The sequence below is a fragment of the Siphateles boraxobius genome, unplaced genomic scaffold, assembly GCF_051911475.1.
Source record: "Siphateles boraxobius isolate OS27281-9 unplaced genomic scaffold, OSU_SipBor_1 13, whole genome shotgun sequence".
NCBI lineage: Eukaryota > Metazoa > Chordata > Actinopteri > Cypriniformes > Leuciscidae > Siphateles > Siphateles boraxobius.
Window position 1 is genome coordinate 999,145 of NW_027508733.1, and position 24,298 is coordinate 1,023,442.

Sequence of the window (24,298 nt, forward strand, 5' to 3'; positions counted from 1 at the left end):
TGTTTTTCGGGTTCGGCGCTATTTTTGTGTCTGCTAATTAAAACTCTTATTTTTAAAGAAGAACGTTTTATTTGCCTGTTTCTATTCACATAAAAAACGAAAGTTCTCAGCTAACGTTAAGTAACGTTACTTTGTTATGAATGTAGTTATTAGGAGATCGAACTATATTTAGATTCGTATAGAAAAATTACAACTGTTGATAACGATGCCATTAGCGTCTGTCTTTATATTTGTGCTATTTTACTGTATCATTTGAGAAATAATATAATATAAGAGTATACTATTATAGGCTTTCAGCATTCTGACTCAAACAATCTGTTTCTAACGTTACCATTAAATTTCATAAAGTGAGATGATCTGCTGCTGATCCTGAATGGCTTGTTCATGGATCATCACTGTTATCAGAGCAGCTGAAAAGCCTCTTTATTTCATGTCAATAGATCCTGTTTTCACCTCATTCGTTATGCTGATGTCTTCAGATCTGCAAATTGCCACATTAAGCTCATTTTATTGTCAACAGACTTGAGCAAACGACACGATCAGCTACTGTGATCATCTACTAGATATAGGGTAAATATCATAATGGCATTTATTAGAGGTCGACCTATAGAGGATTAGAAAAAAAGTTTACAAAAAGGACACTGAATGAAAACAAACATGACGGATAAAATAGTGCTGAACTTTATTACAAAATATTAATATATTAATTATACCTTGAGCCTTCTTGTTAGTTCATAGTCCATTCATTACTGTTAAGTGATAAATCTTTAAAATGTAGTAAATGTTGAAATTAACAAATGATTAAACCCAAACAGTCATGTTTAAAGATTGATAGCAAGATTCATAACAATTAAATTAGATGCATGTATATTGTATGTGTACTCTCACACTTTATTTGTTTCTATTTTCGAACACCTGATGATAGGGGTGTAACAATACACTCGTGTCACGATTCGATACAAAACGCGATAGAGGCTTTAAGCCAAAATAAAGTATTTTTTAAATTACTTTTTATTATTATTGTTATTATATATTATTACCAGGATACACACATATTCCACCATTGCATTATTACCGGTATACATTATATTCAACATTATGCAAGTTTTAGAGGAATGAACTTTAAATGGAGGGACAGAAATCCTTAATGTTTCATTTTTTTATTTTTTTTATTAGGGATTTAAACGAAAATCTTACAGGTTTGAAACGACATGATTGACATGATGGCCTTTTTTTGCTGACAAACAAACTCAGTGATTTCTTCTTGATTTTGCCAGATTTGCTCCTCCTCCTTCAGTGAAGCCCCTCCTCCTTCAACAAAGCTCCTCCTCCCTCAGTGAAGCTCCTCCTCCTTCAGTGAAACTCCTCCTTCTTCAGTGAAGCTCCTCCTCCTTCAGTGAAGCTCCTCCCACTGCAATTCACCAATAAATGCTGGAATATTCCCATCAGCTACAAGTGAAGACGAGCATCAAACCATCAGGAAGAGCTGAAATCTGCAAACACAGAGTTTATTGAAGGACAGTGAGAACATGACAGATCCAGAACACTGCAGAATGAAACACACTGAAGAACAAAGAGGTTGGTGTTTATTCCTGACTCTTCATTAATGAGGATGAGGAACAATAAGGATAGAAAGACACTTGTATAAGACACTTTCTATGTGCATGGTACAAAATAAATACAAAGACAAAACATTCTCTAGTTGACAATATTAGAAGATCAAAATAATTATGATCTGAGCTGTTTTATTTTACATTTGTTATATCTTGTTCATACTTTTTGTAACTTTGTAAATATATACACTTCAATTAAATACATTATGAAATAAAATAATAATAATAACGAGGCTCAAACATCCATTTCATAACAGACAAGCGTGTTTATTTGAGCACTTCCGTCAATGAATCATCACACTAAAGCCTGTAAACCATTTAAATAAATCAGTAAATAATATGCACTAAAATAATATAATAAAGTTAAATATTTAAAAAACATTCATTTTATATTTTCACACATAGACGCGTGATATAGCCTAGCCTACCGCTCTGCGCTTTGAGAGGGATCAGCGATGTGGGACACGAGCAGGAAAGAGACCATCACTTTTCTATTATCTTCAGGTTTTCTACTTGTTGAAAAGGGTTTGAAGAGCGAATTTTATGTTCCACAAGGGCAAGACATTTAGGCTACGTTTGATTTTGCGCTGCCAGAGAAAACGGAAATAAAAATCACCCGCGCATGTAAAATGCGGTTTACAAATAAACTTGACGTGCCTTACCAAGTATAATAACAAGCACAAACTGTGTTAAAAAGAATTTGATGTGCAAGTAAAAAGGTAGGCGATCTTTCTTACAGCATTTTCTACTTTCCCACAGTAAAGAATGCGAATATAATAGGCCAACTTAAAAGCGAACCAAGGGAAGTAACGTTTATAATCCCCTGCGGAAATGTGTGAGACGTGAGTGAACATTTGGGAAAAGAAACAAGAGATTCCATGTCTAGTGGAATAACTAATGGAATATTGTTAAATTTGCTGATAATCGGGTGACCAGATCGCAAAACAGAGCCGACAAATCTTAAATTATGGGCTCACGCACAACTCTCTCATTCGTCATGAATTCAAACGTTTCCTTGGCTGCGATATAACATTTAATTGCTAACCTATTATTTATTTTGTAAACAAAGCTTTCTGCTTTTCTGCCCAATCGGAACCAAACCAGTGCAGCAAGATTCTCTGATTGTCAACAATTATCAAAAAAAGATTTGCGTTCTCAAAGGGCCGCCAAAACGTTCAAAGTGGAAGGAGCCACTTTTGCTAAAATGGCTATTACTCGTGAACAGAATTAAGGAACTCCTGAAGGAGGGAACGGAGGACGTAGTCGACGTCGACTGAATGGGGATCGCGTCAGAGAGCCTATCATCTTCGAGAACTATTGATCCAGCCAATGTAATTGGCGTGCGTGATTCGCATCACACACTCCGCCCCCGCGGCGCGGGTATAAATACGGAAGTGGATGCACGCACTAGTTGCTTTTTCGCTGAGGAGCCGAGCGTAACCCGGAGTCAGCGGTGTTCCAGCGGTAGTGGCACGGGGACTACGACCTCCGTTCCCTCCTTCAGGGAACGGTGGGTTGCATATGCAGCAGGACGTTCCCTTTCAGTCGATAACGTTGGACGTAGCCGACTGAATTGGGATAACCTTTGAAAACACCTAAAGCTGCCACCTTCCAGTGCCTAAACAAAAGCCTCCTGATGCCCCCGCTTTTTTCAAGGCGGGGAAGGACAGGGCTTAGGCCAGGGAAGTCACTGCTGTTCCTACAGGACCACTGGGAAAGCGTTCCCGTACATTGGAAGGAAGGGACGCTGCGGAAGCCACATCCAACCCAGAGGGAGGTAACGTGGAGAATACACATATGAACTGGGCGGATTACCGGCAGTACGATATATGGAATGTCACTGGGGTGGCTCCAGCCTAAGACGGGGGGAGACTCACCGGACAGTGACGGCAGAGAGACACTGCCGAGGGAAGACACGGGCTCGCCGTAGGGAGCCGTATCGTGGAAGAATACACATATGGGGTCGCCGTAGGGACCGCAAAATATGGACCCAGCCTAACACAGGTTCCACACTGCTTACAAGTGGTAGGCCTAACACCAGATGTTCCGCACGTCCGACGTCGGAGGGGTGTGGAGGAACTCAACAGGGTTCAGATTTAAGGGAACTCAACTGGAGTAGAAAGGAGCACGTATCCAGTCCATAGGAGGGGAAGGGCGCAGTAAGCCGACACTTGAACCGGGCTCACGGTGAAACTGTCTTCATGAGAAGGGAGCCCACGGGACGTCACACATGGTGGGCTGTTCTGCCACGGTCACCTCGGAACTCGATCGTGAAGCTAGTGCTGAAGCGGTCATCATATGGAGGAAGCCAACGGCTGCATCTACCATATACCCCAGGAGCCTCTGAAAGTTCTTTCAGTGTGACCCTTTCTCACTTCAAACACCAGCCGAACACACTCTCATTGGAGAGACGTGTTGGACCGAGTCCATCTCCAAAACTGAAAAAGAGATACTCAACCCGTGGGCGAGATTACTCTCTCCCAGTTGACCTGAAGACCCAACGGGCTCTGGAGCACTCGAAGGGAAGGACTCTGTACTGATACTTCAACCCTCACACGCAACACACAGGATGGCCTGCGGTGCGGAAGGTAGAGATCTGAAGCACATGTCTTTCAGGTCGGAGCTGCAGACCAATCTTGGGCCAAGATGGTCACGACCCACCACCTAGTAGCATGAAGAACGAGTTTACAACTAGCCTTCATACCGTCTGGAGGAGCGGCTATATCAAATCCTTCGCCAGCAGGAAAAGATAAGCACGCACAAGTCAGGAGCCCTGCTCAACACTAGGTGTGATGAATATCACTGGATTTTCAGGAGCACGTCTGCTCAACACCTAATGTGATGATTATCACTGACTTGAGCGGGATAGCCTAGCCTGAGGTGGGGCAGCAAAGTGGAGAGTGTGGTGTTAGTGTGCTGTGCAACACTTACCTGTCTCCACTAGCAGCAGGGGGCGCGTGAGAAGGCGGATGACCGGGTCATCGAACACACCAAGCTGCCTGCTGGCGACCAAGGGGGGGCTGAGGGGTGTAAGGCTATACAGGGTCACACCCGACAGACTGGCCCGCTTGGGACCCAGGGACAGATGAAATTGCTCTTTCTTTGAAGTGTGGGTACTGCTTGCTCCGCTTTTTTTTTTTTTTTTTTTTTTTAGGGAGCCAGCGGCGGAACAGACACACACACACAACAAATACTCCACCCGGCCCTCACCCGGGGGAGGGAGTGATTGTTTTGCCAACTCCAAAAGCATCCTCATCCATTCCTGGGCGGCCCGCTCCGGAATGCTTTCGCTGTTGCTTGCCACCTGGCTTGGCAGCGGCAATCAATCCATCACTATTCTCCGATCACCCATCCCACAGGGCACCCGGGGGTGGGGCATGGTAATTGGGACTCGCGCTTCGCGGACGAAGGCGAGTCTCGATCTCAACACCGCGACAATCATATTCCCGCAATGAGAACATGAGCCGTCCACAAAAGCTGCCTCAACATGCTGAACATATAAGCACATATGCATACATATTTATATACATATAAACATACAGCTCAAACACGTAATGCAACAATTGTGACCGTCAGAGAGGAAAAGGGAACGATCGCATCCAGAAAACGCATAGGTGGAATGACATCTTGAAATAGACCCAAACGCATGAAAATTTTTTTTTTGCAAAAACAAAAGGGTTGCATTTATAATTTTGTTCAGTGTAGTTAAGAACATGCGACATGACCTTAAAATTCAACCTTTTTGCTTTCATTTCAGATGTGATGCTGAAGAAGGAGGAGAGTGAGGAGGAGGAGAAATATCATGTCAAAACTGGAGAAAAAACTTGCCCACAGACTGAGATTATTTCTTTACTGAAAAGAGGCGAAAATAAATGTTTTACCTGCCATCAGTGTGGAAAAAATTTCACACTCAAAAAGTGCCTCAAAATTCACATGAGGATCCACACTGGAGAGAAACCGTTCACATGTGATCAGTGTGGGAAGAGTTTTACACAACAAGTTCACCTTAAGGAACACATGAACATCCACACTGGAGAGAAACCATACGAATGTGATCAATGTGGCAAAATATTTTCGAGGTCTACAGGCCTATCAAGCCACATGTTAGTTCATTCACAGGAGAAACCACATTTATGTTCTTTTTGTGGAAAGAGTTTTAAATACAAACAAAGTCTTGAGGTTCACACGAGGACCCACACTGGAAAGAAACCGTTCATATGTGTTCAGTGTTGGAAAAGTTTCACACACCAAAAGAGTCTCAAAATTCACATGAGGATCCACACAGGGGAGAAACCGTTCACATGTGATCAGTGTGGGAAAAGTTTCACACACCAAAAGAATTTCAAGGTTCACATGAGGATCCACACTGGAGAGAAACCGTTCACATGTGATCAGTGTGGGAAGAGTTTTGTAGAAAAAGGAACGCTTAAGACACACATGAACATCCACAGAGGAGAGAAATTGCATGAATGTGATCAATGTGGCAAAACATTTTTGTGGGCTTCAGGCCTGAAGAGACACCGGAAATATCATTCACAGGAGAAACCACATTCATGTTCTTTGTGTGAAAAGAGATTTTATGATCTGCAAAATTTAAAGGTTCATCAGAAAATACATTCTGGTGAAAAAGTACATGTGTGCTTTGAATGTGGGAAGTCTTTTATTACAACTGTAGATTTGAAACGGCACCAGAGGATTCACACTGGAGAGAAACCTTACAAGTGTTCACACTGCAACAAGAGATTCAGTCAGTCAGGACATCTGAAAACACACGAGAGGATCCACACTGGAGAGAAACCGTATCACTGCACTGCATGTGGGAAGAGCTTCAGTCAAGCATTTTCTCTACACAGTCATACAAAAAACAATCACAGTAAGTAGTTCATCTTCAGATCCAGCACTTTCAAGTGTGAAGCCGCATCCTCACCAAATGTGACACAATAGTACCGTCGAGCAATAAAATCTCTTCAATATGAGGGTACGTTTACACGACAAAGATGTACTAAAAATGGAAACGGTTTTCCTGTGCGGTTTTGTGCATTCAGATGATATTTGGTCAAAATAATCCCAGTTCACTCACATCTGTGAAAACAACTAAAATTGCTGTATTCTGCTGCCAGACCAGTAGTTGGCGATGTCACTTTGTAGAGAAACACTAGGCGCCTAGATGTAATACACATGCGCATGACATCACCGTTTTCACCGGGTGTGCCGCACAAGTCATAAACCCTGTGCTCTCCATGTAATCTAATGGGACATGAGCCAAACTAAACACTTAAAATATGTTTTTCCTGAGATGGTTTCTGTCATTTTAGGCATGCTGATATTTTTATCACGCAAATGTAAATTCAATTTTTCATTTTTCGTTTTTGTGTTTACAATAAGATAATATGCCAAACTGTATTGTTTTCAAAAACTTGCACTTTGAAACCTGTTTTCTAAAGTTTACATTTTAAGGCACCCAAAACACTGTTATTGTGTAAATTAAACGGCAAAACTCTAAAAAAGTTCTCAGTTTTTAGTTAAAAACGGTGTCGTGTAAACAGCCCCAAAATCTGCCCTAACCAGCCACAATGACCAACAGGACGAAGAAACATCATCCAAATTTGTGACAGTGAATGAAATTCATTTTCAAGACCAGAAATGTTTAACTGTGAATTTCAGATCAGCTCAAAGATGGACAATATCTAAGTTTTATTTGTATATATATATTTGCTTCATGATATAAATTATATCATTATGCTTTATTATGAATTGCATTACATGTTCAGTTTCCTTATACTGCATGTATCACTAGTTGTTTTACTCTTTTATGAAAAAGTAGGGCTAGGGAACTAATTATTCTTCCACTTGTAGTGTATTAAGAAAACACATGTGAGATATACTATCATGCAGTTTTGAAACTGACTTTCATCACTTATATTCTCTTGAGATGCTCTGCTATCTTGTTTGTAAATAAAGAGAGAAATTAATCTAATTCGTTTTCAATATTTCTATTTTTATTTGCTTCAAGTAGCCAATAAATAATTTTATCAAAAACAATCATTGTATCTTTTTATTGTCTGCTGATTCTTATTACATCAAGAATAAATCATCGCATAATTGTATTTACATTTAAAAGCATTTAAAAAAAATAGATAAGGAAAAGAGAAAAAACAGAACCTTAAAACAGGTTATACAATACTAACAGATTATACAAATTTTAGAGAGGGCATCTAAGAAGTATTTTAATTTGTTTCTGAATATAATAAACAAAGGAGAGGATTTTAAAAAATTTACATTTATGTATAAAGTATTCTGCCAATAATATAATGTTATTCATCAAATCAAATAACCTACAATAATCATTGGTTATCCCATAGTAGCCTACATTATATTTTGTAAGGTGAAGGTGAAACCGTCATCAACCACATATTTACCACCACTTATTTTTATCAGCCAGTCCTGTAATGTTCTCCAAAAGGATTTAGATAAGTTAAATTAAAAATATATATGTTCTGTATCTTCAGAGAAACATTTAAAAAGATGAAAAGTCACATTTTCAAAAATAAATTTTAAATGTTACATGTTTTTTAGTTTTTTACTATAGATGTTCTGCCGTTTTAAACAGTATTTCGCGCGTTTTTTTTTAAATCTAAATTTGCTCTCGTCTCGCGGTGATGACGTCATACGTTCGCGCGCTCCTTCAGTCATTGTGGAGTCTTTTGAGGTGAGCAGTTCACGACATTTCGTTGTAAGACCGTTTGTTAAAGCAACATTTACGGGGTCTTTTCTGACTGGTTTTCATTGGGTTCGGCGGCGCTATTTGTGTGTCTGCTAACCGTAACAGTTGTTTTTAAAGAAGGTTTTATGATCTGCCCGTTTCTAAAATGGTAAGATGTTAGCAATCTACTTTATGAGTGTAGTCATTAGGAAATGAAACAATATTTAGATTCATATGGACAAATTACCATGGTTAATGGATGTCATTAGTGTCTATCTTTATATTGCTGCTATTTTTCTGTATCATTTGAGAAATTATAGTAATTTGAGCATGCTTAGCATTTCAGCTTATATTCTGACTCAAACAATCTGTTTCTAGCAGCAAATACTTAAAATAAAGTGACGTGATCTGTTGCTGATCCTGAATGGCTTGTTTAAGGAGTATTGATAGTCTGGATCTCATCAATATTATCAGAGCAGCTGAAAAGCCTCTTTATTTCATGTCAATAGATCCTGTTTTCACCTCATTTATGATGTCTTCGGATAAGTAAATTGCCACATTAAAGGTACAATATTTAAGAGTTTTGTATCAAAATTTCCAAAAAGCACTTACACAGTGTGTTATATATTTCTTTCAAATGTGTACTTATATTATCCTAAATGTTTCCAAGAATTTTAAATTGAGAGATTTTAAATAGTGCCCGTCCCTTGTCACCTGTCAATGACGTAATATCCACGTTATCCCCGTTTTCCGCTTGTACTGCCATAGTAACCATGGCGACAGACTTGGACAACTGCGTAACGTCTAGTGGCAAGCTCACTATGTTGTTGTTTCGTTTAAACATTATGGACCACGGCAAGCAGACTTTAGGATAAAAAGAGAACTAAAACAAGGATTAATATCGGCGTGGTGTTTTTGAGATGCGGAGAGCTCCGTGTCCGCGACAAACTTCAACTTGACAGAGATGCCGCTCTTGCATGTACTTTATTAGACAGGTAAGGAAATGTACATAAAATGAATCAATGTTATATAGCCATAGCTCGCAAAATCTCTAGCCGGTCGTCCTGGGGCTATTGTGTTTTCCAGTCGGGCTACCAACATGCATAACCAGCCTGCCCGACGGGCTATCTGAAATAGTGTAATCAAATTCCTCCCTTTACAGCCTTTATTTAATTAATCTGTAATAAACCATGTGCCAAATAACACTGAAACGACTAACAAAAACAAGTTAAGTTAAATTCAGTCAATGTATTATTTTTTTCTTTTAAATTTACACATTTATTCAACAAGTTTGTTCACTCATTTTTTTTCATTTATATTTTGCACCTGTTAATTGTTGTACCCTCTTTTCTGTTTATAAGATTTTGCCTTTGTTAATGAGAGGTGAGATAAATGGAGGAATAAAGTATGTGGATTATATTCTTAGAAATAAAAATGATAAGTTTAAAACACTTACTAAAGTTTCTTTACTAGATGGATAGATGAACATAAATACTTAAATTCTTTTTAATACTCTGTGATTTTAGCAGATCATATGCTCCTTCAGTGAAGCTCCTCCTCCTTCAGTATAGCTCCTCCTCCTTCAGTGAAGCTCCTCCTCCTTCAGTGAAGCTCCTCCTCCTTCAGAGAAGCTCCTCCTCCTTCCGTGAAGCTCCTCCTCCTTCAGTGAAGCTCCTCCTCCTTCAGTGAAGCTCCTCCTCCTTCAGAGAAGCTCCTCCTCCTTCCGTGAAGCTCCTCCTCCTTCAGCGAAGCTCCTCCCACTGCAATTCACCAATAAATGCTGGAATATTCCCATCAGCTACAAGTGAAGACGAGCATCAAACCATCCGGAAGAGCTGAAATCTGCAAACACAGAGTTTATTGAAGGACAGTGAGAACATGACAGATCCAGAACACTGCAGAATGGAAGAACAAAGAGGTTGGTGTTTATTCCTGATTTTTCATTGATGCTGAAGTACAATAAGGATAGAGAGCAGTTCACCATTTTTAGTGTATGTAGTAGGACAAAACAGACATTTTCTACAATCGTGTAAAAAAGAAGTTACACCCTTTTGAATTCTATTGTTTTTCATATCGGGATATAAAAAAAATTACCTGGTCCTTGGCAGGTTCTTAAAATAAGGTAAATACATCTTCAGAATAACAACAACACTTTATATATTACTATAAAAAAAACTGGGCCAACATGGAGAAGCCATGAGTGACAAACTAAGTACACCCTTATTACTTTCATTGGAAATAAGAGGGTAAGAAGCAGATAGGCCTTGCTAATCAAATGCTTTTGATTAATTGATCATCATCAAGCTTGACCAACTCTATAAAAACAAAATTTGTTGGTAGTCTGCTTCTCTGGAGCCTTCAGGCTTGTGTTAAAACAATGCCAAGGACGAAAGACTCAGCAATTAGTCAATGACCTTAGAGAAGCAATTGTTTGTGCCCATCAATCGAGGAAGGGTTACAAGACCATTTCCAAACAATTTAAAGTCCATCGTTCTACAGTGAGGAAGATTATATACAAGTGGAAAACATTTAAGACAGTTGCCATTCTTCCAAGGAGTGGACGTCCCAGTAAAATCACCCCAAGGTCAGACCATCCAGCGCGGTCTACACCTACACCTCAGACTCTACAGGCCTCAGTTAGCATGTTAAAGTTCATGACAGTACAATTAGAAAAAGACTGAACAAGTTGGGCTTCTTGTTGCCAGGCGAAAGACTCTTGTCTTTAAAAAGAACATGGCAGCACAGCTTTGGTTTGCAAAGTTGCATCTGAGCAAACCACAAGACTCCTGCAACAATGTCCTTTGGACAGACTAGACCAAAGTGAGTCGACCATTAGGCCTGTCACGATAACAAATTTTGCTGGACGATAAATTGTCCAAGAAATTATTGCGATAAACGATAATATTGATAATAAACGATACTATTGTCGTTCTGAGAGGTTTTTCATCTAAAATAATGATAATGGCATAATAATGCAGGTACACCTTTTCAAAGATCAATACATTTTTATTTCTAAAGACTATTTAACACTGAAAACAGAAAACATTTTAAATATCCGCAATAAATGAACAAAACAACCAAAAACAATAAAAGCAATGGACTCTCAGTCTCTGTTAACAAAACATGCACTTGAATAAATACCAAAAACAATAATAAAATGGATGTAAATAAAAATTGCACTTCAAAAAATATTAAACATTAGGCTCAGACATAAATAGTGATGCATTCCATAACAGGCAAAACTGCCAAAACAAACAAACAAAAAAAAGCCTCAACAGGCCATATGCAAAAAACTTTTGAAAAATAATTTCGCCAGCATAAAGCTTTGTTCAAATAAAGCAAAAACGTTATAATAAATTTATAATATGCCGCAGCGCCCAAAATTTCTCTGGCCGCACCCCTCTCACTATGGAATCAAGCGCGTCTCCCCTAGCCAATCAGAAAATAGCACTATTGTATCTGGGTAAGATTTAAAGGCCCCGTCCACACTACTGCGTTTTCGTTTAAAAACGGAGAATTAAAACGAAAACGATCTCCGTCCACACCAGCGTTTTAGCTGCGTATTAGAATTGATCTCCGTCCACATTAAAACGACTGAAAACTCGGATCACGTGACCATTCTCCAACACTGTGCATGCGCGTGCCGGTGTAAACAGGAAACGGATGGACTATTCCTCAGATTTGATGAGGAAGCAAGTAACGTTAGCTACCTCTGCAAAGATTAGAAAATGTCGAAGACCAGAGATTTCTTTTCATGGACCGCCGCTGCACACGGGAATTGTCATAGATCGCTCGAATAATAGTTTGCCTCCGGCACATGTAGGCAGTTATAGCATTGTAAAATGCAGAATTTGCTTGCACAACAGCTGCTAACAAAGACATCAAAGTCAGTAACGCTTGTAATTCGTTATCCATGTTGCACTCACTAACATCAGCTACGTAGTCCAGGATGTTTTTGTTTGTTTTCTTCCGGTGACGGGACATGTGATGGGTGGCTGACGAATCAGGGAAGGATACGTCATGGGTGATGACACCCAATCATAGAGCCGAGCGTGACCTTCTACGTCATCGTTTCTAAACTCCTCCGTTTTGTCCCGTCTACACTAAAACGCCCTCCGGAGATTCAAAACGAAAAACGGAGCTGCAGCGTTTCTAAACTTCTCCGTTTTGGGTCTTCGTTTTTCCCGTTTTAGTGTGGACGGGAGGTGCAAACGTAGCAAAAGGTCTCCGTTTTTAAACGAAAACGCAGTAGTGTGGATGGGGCCAAAGTAACAACAGGTCGTTTTTTGCTCTCGGGCTCCCCCTACAGTTGGGAAACAGTATTGTCCTCTACTACTGTCGTAAACTGTCATCCTACATGCACGTGCATTTGTTGACAACCATGATAGCCCTGAACACTGTAGGAGGAGGTCACATGCAGGTGTTCTCGCGTGTGTGAAATGTCTTCATCCCAGGTACAGTGGCATATATTTCAGCATGTCATATAAATATAATTTCATGTTTTATTTTTTTTATAACGACCAATGATTGCGATGATCACTTTTACAAGCCAGCGTCATTATAGTAGCCTAGTCTATTGGTTACCGTTTTTCTGAATCTATATGGCTATTCGTTCAGAATGAACTTTACTTTGCATTCTACAAGACACACGTTTGTGTGTTTACACTCAGCAGTGTTGTCTAGTTGCTAGTGATGAGCAGGAACGTGAGAAGACAGGTTCTTCTTGGAGAAAAGTCACATAATCCTTATGTGAAGAATCACATAAAAGGGCAATTACTTTGTTGATTACTCAGAATAGGGGTGGGCGATATCTCGATATTTCAAATATATCGAGATATTTTTTAAACACGACATGGATTTTGACATATCGTATATATCGATATATTGTTTATATTTAACTCTGATTTCGCCACTTTGCTTGTTTGCCTTCTCTGTGCTGTGCTCGTGCTCGCACCCGCCTCCTTGCTTTTGTTCCCCCTCCCCTCGCGTGCACTGTTGCCAACTTAGCGCCTTTGTCGCTATTTTAGCGACTTTTCAGACCCCTTTAGCAACATAAAAAATAAAATAAAAAAAAGGCGACTAGTGACATCTAGCTACTTTTTAGACAAACCCCAGTAATCTCCAGATGTTGCCAGTGCTGTTCTGCAAGCGCGAGCTCTTGCTTTCTCCCTATCGTCACTCTCTCTAGCTGCGTCTACCTTGTTCAGTGAATGGCTGAGACGAGCAGCAGCACATTCATGTGTTGAGCGCGCGCCAGTTTTTTTGTTTTTCCACGGACTTGTCACTTATCTGCTTCTCTTTTGTTTTATATTTAAAGTATTTTTGTTTGTAAAATATTTTGTTTGACCTTTTTAATTTCCTTTCTTTCGAACTCTCTCAATTCAGTTACACATATAAAAAAATGTAGTCATTCACTATCATAGCTACTTGTTCTATTGTCTGACAAAAATAATATAGGAAATGAGAACAGCTTTATTGGACATTCGGCTATATTATATTATATCATATTATATTATGTTTAAATACAGAATGTCAGCATGAATTTAGAGAGAAAACACATTAGGCAGACAGAACGACGCGATGACGTCATGACTATGCTAATTGGCGTATGACGTTATCTAGCTACATTTAACTTTTAAGGAAGGCGTTAACTACTTTCTTTTGAAAATAGTTGTCAACACTGCTCGCGTGTTGTCTCATTCAACATGGAAAAAGCGCAGAAGCACTTTGTTCCTATATGCACTGCCTACCTTGGGTTGTTTCATTTTTGAATGAAAAGAAGACAATATGTATTATTTCTTCCTTTATTTTACAGTTAAATTATTATTTTTGTATACAGGGATTTTTTTTTTTAAATGTCGCAGAAGCACTTTGTTCATACATGAACTGCCTACCTCTTTGCACTTAAAAAAAAAGACTGTGGTATTTTGGCATATTTGTTTTTGCAGTAGTTTTTGGGGGGTTATTTGTCCTGTAAAGATATCGAGATATATTTTTTGCTCCATATCGCCCATTCCTAACTCAGAACAAGCAACACATTTGAGTTCTACTTTTGTTGAGGTAACTTAGTCATGCACTGAACACAACAACCCTTCATGTTTGTAGAATCTAATCACACAGAAGTATTGCACAAGAACAACATGAGGGTGGAAATTAGTCATCCGAAAAAATTGCGACAAGAATCCCGTTTGCCTCTGTATCTAGCAATAATCGGAAATTACACAATCAAGTAACTTTACACATGTAACAAATGAGAAGCTATGAACTCAATGATAATATTATTATCTTCCTCCTTTGTTTGTACATGTTGAGTAGACTACACTTTTTAGGTCAAACATTTGCTATTTGCATTTCATCGATGGCAAAGTTCCAATCAGAACGAGAATGCTAAAAGAACGAGAATAGCGTTTACTAGCTACCAGATTGATAATTCGCTACTCTACTATCATTACTTCATTCATGAAGATAAACGGAGGATAAAATAGCCAAAAAAACAAAGAGATAGTATGCACGCAATATACTTACTGGTCCAAAAGCATGACAGCCAAGTCAGCATCTGTCGGGAACCCCTCCTCCTCTTTCAGCTCACGCCAGCGAGAAAAAGCTGGCCCAATGTTGATCCTCGTTCTGCCTTTTATGCGATCACTTTCTCTTTTTCTCTTTTTGCTTTCCTCCGACAAAACCTTTGCTTTCTTTTTTCTCTGTGCTGCTTCGGCCATGACTGTATAAAATTTGGCTCGCACGTCCGACTTTAAGGAAGTGGGAGTGGTGGTGGAAGTGACGTATATGCCGTAAAGCAGTCGAATTATGTAGTTCTCTTTGTTCGCCGGTTACTACCAGAAACCCGAAGTTTAAAAGTACAATTAAAAACGCTACAGACCCCGTCAGGCTATGGCAGACGTGTCATTCAAACTATTGTAAGTCGATGTACCATCACAAGAGACTTGGAAATGTATTATGAAGGTTGAAAAGTTACCTGTTGTTACTTTAACGCAACAACCAATGAAAAAAATGAAAATTGTCACGAAACAACCCGAGAGTTGTCATCCAGTCTCTTTGGTAGAGAGAGAGAGAGACGAGGAAAACAAAGAAGCATGCAAATGGATATTATCGCGGCCGTAAAAATTATCGAGCTCATTTTTATTATCGTGTGATTGATTGATTTATTGACTATCGCGACAGGCCTATCGACCATGAACCAAAGTATTCCAGAGTCTAAAAGATAGCTTAGCCCTGAAATGATTCTCTTCTTATTTGAAAGATAGGACTTTTCCAGTCAGTTTAGGGGATTGTTCTTCTAATGTTGCCCCTCTTGTGTGTGGGGTTCCTCAGGGTTCTATCTTGGGACCAATTTTATTTTCTCTTTATATGCTCCTCGGTTCTATTTTTGAGAAATTTGAAACCACTGAAGCATGGGCATAAATCTGCCATTCAGTCCCTGCATGAATGTTTGACTGGGGTTTAGTGCTGGTTGGGTGAATAACCTTCTCCAGTTGAATGAGGATAAAGCTGAGATGATTTTACTTGGTAATAAGGGGTGTGTAGAGGATGTTTATGACTGCCTGGGATTGTTTCCAGGGAAGAATCTGTATTTCTTCCAGGGAAGAAAAAGCATGATTGTTTAGCTTTTTAATGGTAATATTACATTAGATTATTGTGGAGTTGATCAAATATTTAATAGTTCTCACTACAGAGACATGGGATTTGTGTTTTAAAAGCAACATATAAAAGATCAACATGCCTCGTTCATGGAAAAAGATTTATATAAAATGCATCAAATGATCATAATATCGTGTAGCTGTTGTTTGCTTTTACATTTCATTTCTCTTTGATTTTTATGATTGATTTAAAATATTTTTTTTAACTTTCGTTTCAGATGTGATACTGAAAAATGAGGAGAGTGAAGAGGAAGAGAAACATCATGTCAAAACTGGAGAAAAAACTCGCTCACAGACTGAAAGTATTTCTTTACTGAAAAGAAAAGACAAGAAATGTTTCACTTGCAGTCAGTGTGGAAAGAGTTTCACACAAAAACAGAATCTCAAGGATCACATGAGGATCCACACTGGAGAGAAACCGTTCACATGTGATCAATGTGGGAAGAGTTTCACACGCAAACATCATTTCAAGGTTCACGAGAGGATCCACACTGGAGAGAAACCGTTCACATGTGATCAGTGTGGGAAGAGTTTCACACATCAAGGGAATCTTAAGGAACACATGAAAATCCACACTGGAGAGAAACTGCACGAATGTGATCAATGTGCCAAAACATTTGTGAGCGCTTCAGGCCTGAAGAGACACCTCACAGTTCATTCACAGGAGAAACCACATTCATGTTCTTTGTGTGGAAAGAGATTTTGTAATATACAGAATTTAAATGTTCATCAGAAAACACATACTGGTGAAGAAGTACATGTGTGCTTTGAGTGTGGAAAGTGTTTTATTACAATTACATGTTTGAAACTGCACCAGAGGATTCACACAGGAGAGAAACCTTACAAGTGTTCACACTGCGACAAGAGATTCAGTCAGTCAGGACATCTGAAAACACACGAGAGGATCCACACTGGAGAGAAACCGTATCACTGCACTGCATGTGGGAAGAGTTTCAGCCAATCATCTGCTCTACTAAGACATAGAAAAAGCAAGCACTGTAAGTAGTTTATCTTAAGATCCAGCACTTTCCAGTCACTTTGTAAAGAAATTCTGAATACGTAATACGCATGCGCATGATTTCAGTTTTCTCAAATTCACATTTTTGAAGTTTACATTAAGATAAATGTTTATTTTTAAAACTTTTGAAAACTGCATTTTAAGGCACCCAAAACACAGGTGTCATGCAAATGAATGGCCAAAATGCACACGTTTTCAATTTTTGTTTAAAACTGTTGTTTAAACAGCCCCAAAATCTGTCCTAATCACCCTGCTGAAAAAAACAATACAACCATTTGAAAGAATTTGTAATGGTTATAATGGGAATTGTATTGGTTTGAATGGAAACTAAAAAGGTCTGTGTAACAAAACCAGCTCAAAGGACAATCAAAATAGCTCAAAAACAAGCCCAGTGACCATATAATATCAAAACTCAACACTGCTGCTTAATTTTTTAATGGTTAATGCTAGTTTGTAATGCTATTTTAGTAGGTGTGTAACGATATATCAAGATATTGTGATATAAAAATGTAACTGTATCGTTGATGTAAACGATATGATTGGTGATATAGTTATTTTTTTCAAGGCTCAGCTTACTGTATTTATAATGTATAATTCAGACAAAAATTTAAATTCTGACATCATGTACTCACCCTCATTTCGTTTCAAACCTATAAGAATTTTGTTCATTTTCCAAGCACAAATGAAGATCTTTTTATGAAGCCTGAGAGATCAGATTATTTTTCTACTCTTATAGATAAGAAACACAATAATCATTGAATCCTTTTTACTCTTATTAATGATGTACTAAACCCTGTTGTGTGTATCTACCCGACAGAGTCAGTGGATGTGTGCGAGCGGTTCTGCCAGATAAGATATCTGGAATTAGACAACATCAGATCGACTGCAGGCCATTTGAAATACACAGATGTGCTTAGTAAGTTTACACCGATCTCAATGTCTTTTCTAAATGACACTGAAGCAGCTCAAACCAACGGGTTCACCTTTAGACAAAAAAAGTGTCTTAGAATCTTATAAACAAATGCCTTGAGTTAGGAGTCGTTCCTGAGTATCGAAACATGCCTCGGTGCAACCCATACTTAAGAGGCCTAACTTAGATTCCTCTGATCTATCCAATTTTAGACCCATTTCTAATCTTCCATTTTTAGCAACAATCTTAGATAAAGTAGTTTTGTATCAGCTTCAAAGCTTCTTGGCTGATTACAAATTTTTTATATATATTTTAATCGCGCTTTAGAAAATGTCACTCCACTGATGCGGCTCTTGTACAAGTGATTAACGAGATCATCTTTTTAGCCACTGACTCTGGAGTAGAGCTTAGATTCTCTGCCCGAGATATTTCCCGCCACTATGCTCGGGTCGGGCCCATGATCAAGCACGTCACGTGTCACGCGCAGCGTCTCCTCCACTCGCACGCTGAGCTGTAGGCCTATTGTGTAGCTTAAGTGCAACATGGAGCTTGAAGAAGTAAAGAACAAAATTAAAACAGGAGAATTAACTTTGAGGAAGTATGAAGGAAAGTCGGAGGTATGGAAATATTTTAAATTAGTCGTGGGCAGTGACAACATATGTGTTGGCTTTGTTGAGTGCAAGTGCGGCGCGCTGCTAGAGAGTCTGTACGTGTTGTAGCCATTAAATAAGCGCATTTAGTTTCATATTTATTAAAATATTATAATGTTATTTTTTCCCATCTATGTTGATTATGAAAGTGAAAAGAGTAGATAGGAGGATGCGCAATATCAGGAGACATGGAGTGGTTCAGGCATGATTTTGACCACTTCATTATGTTTTGTTTTGTAGAAAGCCTTTCTTTAAAGTGAATTTCGTTTTGTACAAATTGTATCTTCATTTTAATAAATTTTTCATCAACCAATTGCCTGGATTTAATAAATAAGCAGCAAATATAGCAGACACTAATCATGACATGGAGGCGCCGGCGAGCCGCGGTCACCACAGCACGTGAACTATAGCCATCTCATCATAAATTAAATCAATTCTCGGCACGCTTGTCACCGAATTTACAAATTCACATCTTGCTTGTTGCACGCACACATATGTCGAAATAACATTATTAATAATAATGAATCTTTAAGAATATTTGATTGAATGCTGAATATTGTGCTTGTTCAATTTAATAAAATTAAAACTTTCATTGTGATAATTAAAATAATTGAATATTAAATATTAAGTGGCCAATTTTTGCACATTTATTAATAGTATTTATATTATATATATATATATATATATAAAATTGCGCAGCTCCCCCTGTCAATGGTCTAGCACCCATTCAGCACCTGCGTTAAAAAATGATCTGGCGTCGCCCCTGGTTATAACGGCCCACGTATTAAAAATGGTCGGGTTTAAATCGGACTCGGGCTCATAATTACAGTTAATGTGTCGGGCCGGGCTCGGACCCAACGTGCACGGGCTCGGGTCGGGTCGGGCTTGATTTTTTGGGCCCGATCTAAGCTCTACTCTGGAGATTCAGTAGCATTGGTACTCGTTGACTTAAGTGCTGCATTTGACACGGTAGACCATAATGTTCTGCTGTCCCGTTTAGAACAGATAGTGGGGATTAGAGGTTCAGCCTTACATTGGTTTCAGTCTTATCTCACAAACATGAGTTTCTCTGTTAATATTGGTAAATATAATATCGATCTTCTGTAGCGTTGGCGTGTGGAATGGTATTTTCTCTATACATGCTCCCTGTGCCATCCCAGAAAAGTTAGTAAAGACATTGTTAAAATGGTCCAAGTGACTACAGTAGCTCAACCTTAAGTTAATCAAGCAACGAGAATACTTTTTGTGACTTTATTCAACTATTCATTTTCTTCCATGTCATTCTCCAAAGCTGTTGATGTAGTTTAACAGCGCAGACTAACTTTTCTGTGATGGCAGATATCAATTACCTAGCAGCCAATGAAGGAGTGAGACAGCTCTCAGATTTCATCCAAAATAACTTAATTTGTGTCCCGAAGATGAACGAAAGTCTTACGGGGTTGGAACAACATGAGGGAGAGGAATTACTGACAAAATTTTCATTTTTGGGTGAACTATCCATTTAAACTGTTATGGAATATGCAATTATTCTATAGTAATTATGCCTTTGTGTATAAAAAAACTTCTGTATTGTAATAAACCACAATTGTAACCCTATATTAAGAAAGTGGTTTATAAAGAAAAACACAAAAATGTTTTTTTTAACTGGTTTATTGAGAAATTGGTTTATAACGAAAAACATACCACACTTATTAATGTTGTAAGTTTCTGTGACATTACTACATTAAAGGTGCTGTATGAAACTTTTTCACTCCACTAAAGAATAAAAATACCATAATATGCTTGTATATATTTAGGAAACATGCTAAGTTCACACACTTGTTTCTCTGAAAAACACTTCTACAGCCAGTTATTATACTTTGAAATGTGCGTTTCCAGGCTGGATGTTTGTTATTGTTTTGGTCGGTGATACTTTATGTTGCTAATTTTTTTTGTCCATTGCGCTCGTTCCTGTTGCGTGTGCTCAAACTGGCGACCCGTGTGAGCGTCGAGTCTGAGGAGGCGGGAGAAACAACGATCTCCGATATTTTTAATTGGACTGCAGTACCTATTCCCACCACTAGTGTCATTCTTACAGACTGCACTTTAAACTATCATATATAATGTTGAATCTAATGTATAATAATGCAATGGGGGAATATATGTGGGTCCTGATAATAAAATAATAATAATAAATATAATTAAACTCCTTTATTTTGACTTAAAATATCATGATAGTATTTTATCGTGAGTTTAGTATCGCAATTTGTATTGAATCGTGACGTGTGTCGTTAATTTCAACTTATGTGATGGTTTCTACTGTTTTATTTGTTTTTCAGCTGGGCACAGCGAGCGACAGGACAAAGAAACATCATCTGAGTTTGTCACCATGAAAAATGTTCATCTTCAAGACCAGTAGATTCAATGGTGATATTCAGATCAACTCAAAGATGGACACTATACTGTATAAATGCTTTATTCCTGTATATAATTTTTCTTCATGATATAAATTTTCTTATACTGCATATGTACCACTTGTTGTTTGTTCACACTTTTATGAAGTTACTTTTATTATTATTTTTAACTTGTTCTTGTTTTTAAAGGGCAACTAAACCCCTGGTCAAAGCCTGACTCCACCCACTGGCAATATTTGAAAAATGCTGGAAAAGTGGGCGGAGCCCAGCGGAGATATAGGGGACGAACCGAGGGCGGGGCTGAGCGGGGGGGGGGGGGGGCACCTGAGACCGGCAGTGACAGCTGCTGTCAAACTAGCTATAATGGAGTGACGCAAGTAGCTTTGCAACAGAGCGGTCATTTGAAGTCGAGAACTTTTCTCCCCCACCTTCACCTGAAGTGGAGGAGGGTGAATTGTCTGTGGACACCAGCTCAAACTGCGGTCTTAACTCCCGCATCGCGATCGGCATCCGATTATTCTTATATTCAATCATTTTGAGGTAATTTTTTCCAGGATTATTATTACTATTACGTTTATTATATTTTGCTGTTATGTGAAAAAAATAATCGGCAAATCGCGCCGGCGCGTTTGTCGACACCAGAGAATTAACTTTAGCCTAATAAGAAGGGACATAAATTGTGATTAAAAATAAATGCTCACTCACATCATGACCGGGGTTCCCGCGGATCCTTAAAAAGTCTTAAATTAGATTTTTTTAAAATATAAGGCCATAAAAAGTCTTATTTTTACTTATGAAAGGTCTTAAATTTTAGATGACACTTCGACTTAGACATATATCTAAATGTTTTCCAAATTAAAACTATCTAATTAGCGTACGTATTATTTTTTATTATTCTATCTTTGTGGATTTGCTTGTTCACGTGACAATTCGCATCACATTCGCGGCAGAATAACGTCTGTCTCCTGCACGCGAGAGAGGAGAGAAGAAGAAAGTTGGCAAATGTCAGTTCAGTCGTAAGTTCATTCTTTATGTGCGTAGTGGTGTGCGATGTGTATTGTCTATTATAACCATTGTTTTAATGTTGTATGAGGCACTGTGAGCTGACATCGCATTTGTCTCTCGTGCTTTCACTGCGTGATGTGTGCAGTTATATAGGCCTATGTCCCCAAATTAGTTTTTGTCTTATATTTATATCATATTATGTTTTTATATGAGAATATCACAGTGAGTGCCGTTTTCAAGTGTGCAGGAACCCTGCATGACGCCGCTGCGGTGGTGGAGTTCATGCAGGAAGAGCAGCGTTTGGCAGCGCGAGCTGTGTGGAGAAGCCCATTTCCACCTCCATTGCGTTGGAGAAGCAATCCCACGTAAAATGCAGGTTGCACACTGGAGCGATACGCGAGATTAACTACCTAGGCTACACGAAATAATCTAAATAACTATATAAATGCTATTCTAACTAGATGCTAATATATATCTATCCTGATCGTTTTCAATACTCGTAATTCCAACTCCTGACTCGCTACAGTAGTTTTGACGGAACCAGATGCTTTTTTACCAGGGGCTGCCAAGGGCGTGGTGAGCTCGCACCAAGGGCGTGACAGAGTGACGTCAGAGAGTACCCCTACTGCAGGAGCTTTCCGTTTAACCTGAAGAGGGCAGCACTCAGACGTTTTTACACCATATATTTGAAAATTAAAACACTTTATACCCAAATGTCAAAAAATTTACTCAAATCAATGAACAGCATTTATGAAGCTCCATTCTTACAGATAATTAACTAAAAAAAGTTGTTTTAGTGTTTAGTTACCCTTTAAAATAACTAGTTATTCTTATAGTGTAGTTTGAAAACGCAGATGCTTTGCTATCTTGTTAGTCGATAGAGGTTATGCGTGTGACGTCACCATCGGCCAGAGTGACTGCAGTTACACACACACACTGAGTTGCTGAGCGGCAGCATTTGTTTTCAGCGTGAATGCCGGGATAAAAACACTAAATGTATCTGATCCAATCTGCATAATTGTACGTTTTTAAATAAACACAAAAAAATTATAAGAGTTTTATGGCTGGATGATATATATACATACATATGGAAAGAAGCGTAAATGGGTGAAGCATAGTTTACTGTAAAGCTATGTCTTAGTGTTGCTTATCTTGGCGAAAGCCGAGTACAAATCAGCATGAAGTTTTAACATCTACTCTCGTGTAATGGAAATCATTTTATAAAACATTGATATTGATAAGTGATTACATTGATTTAGACCTACATATATTTTATTTATATAAATCGTTCACATGCAAATAGTGCTGCTGGCAACAAGGAGAATGACCTTGTGACAGCCTGGAGAGACAGCTGACAGGAGGAAAGAGACCCCAATGGGGCTGGTAAGGGTTAGTTACCCTTGCCGGCAGTATCCAGCTCTGTGCTTACAGGATGCTGGAGACACCCGCCCAAGGCTTCTGAGAAATTAAAGAGAAAAATACCCCTAGAGTCTGCGAGAGCGGGGGCGGAAGATGACTCAATGTTGGACAACATGGTTAACGACTTAGGAATGGAAACGGATATGAGTATGGAGAGTAAGACTAGTCCAAGATCTGCAGTTAGTAAAGTCATTGAACTCCCAAGTTTGTGTCTGTGGCTGGAGCAAGGTGACAACGGTCAGGGGTTTGAAGATTCATCAAGGGAAAATGAAATGCTTGAGGGAGAAGGGACAAGGGCCTCGCGTTGATCAGTACTTCTTACGAAGTCAGTCAAGTCAGTCGAATGAAATCCAGCGACAGGAAGCAAACCACAGCTTGCAGGATATCAGCACCCCTGTCATAGAGGAGAAGAGGGCTTGCACAGTTAGTGATGAACATATTCATACTTGTGAACCCGGTCAGACTAAACAGCATAAGAGAGAAAAGAACCTCAACGGGCATAGGCCTGGAGTTAGATGGCCAAGAGCTTGTGAGAAAACTGCATGGGACACGGTAAACACAGATCTATGCTTTGCACTGGAAAGATTAACTGGTACAGTTGAAAAGAAGCTGGATACATTTGGGGACATCATTTACGCATATGGAAGTGAGAGGTTTGGTGTGGGAAAAAAGGAAGGAAAAAGCACAGACTACTCCTGGATTGTCTAGACGGCAGCAGAAAATTGTAGGGTTAGTTAGAGAAAGGAGACAGCTGAGGAAGCAATGGAAAAGAGCAGAACAAAGTCAGAAGGAGGGACTCAATCTCTTACAAAGGGCCATAAAAGATAAGCTGGCAACATTACACAGAGCTGAGGGTCTACGGAAACGCTACAAAAAGAAGGAACGTGCGAGGGCTAATTTCTACAAAGACCCATCTAAATTCGTAAAGA

General features: G+C 38.9%; 1 protein-coding gene and 1 pseudogene across 3 annotated transcripts in view; both read left to right on the forward strand.

Annotated features, from left to right (window-relative positions):
- LOC143735705 (uncharacterized) overlaps positions 1-24,298 on the forward strand; it is a 153,731-nt gene that overhangs the window by 98 nt on the left and 129,335 nt on the right. The window contains exons 2-3 of one of the 2 annotated variants that reach the window (XM_077225875.1): positions 1,278-1,578; positions 5,371-6,486. In XM_077225875.1, the coding sequence (XP_077081990.1) occupies positions 1,530-1,578; positions 5,371-6,486 (1,165 nt within the window). In that variant the 5' untranslated portion in view covers positions 1,278-1,529. Of the gene's footprint in view, positions 1-1,277; positions 1,579-5,370; positions 6,487-10,005; positions 10,235-24,298 lie in introns of those variants that run through there. The other variant, XM_077225877.1, reaches the window with a different exon arrangement.
- Positions 1-24,298, forward strand: part of LOC143735704 (uncharacterized) — a 224,720-nt pseudogene that overhangs the window by 77 nt on the left and 200,345 nt on the right. The gene's annotated exons all lie outside the window — the stretch shown is intronic.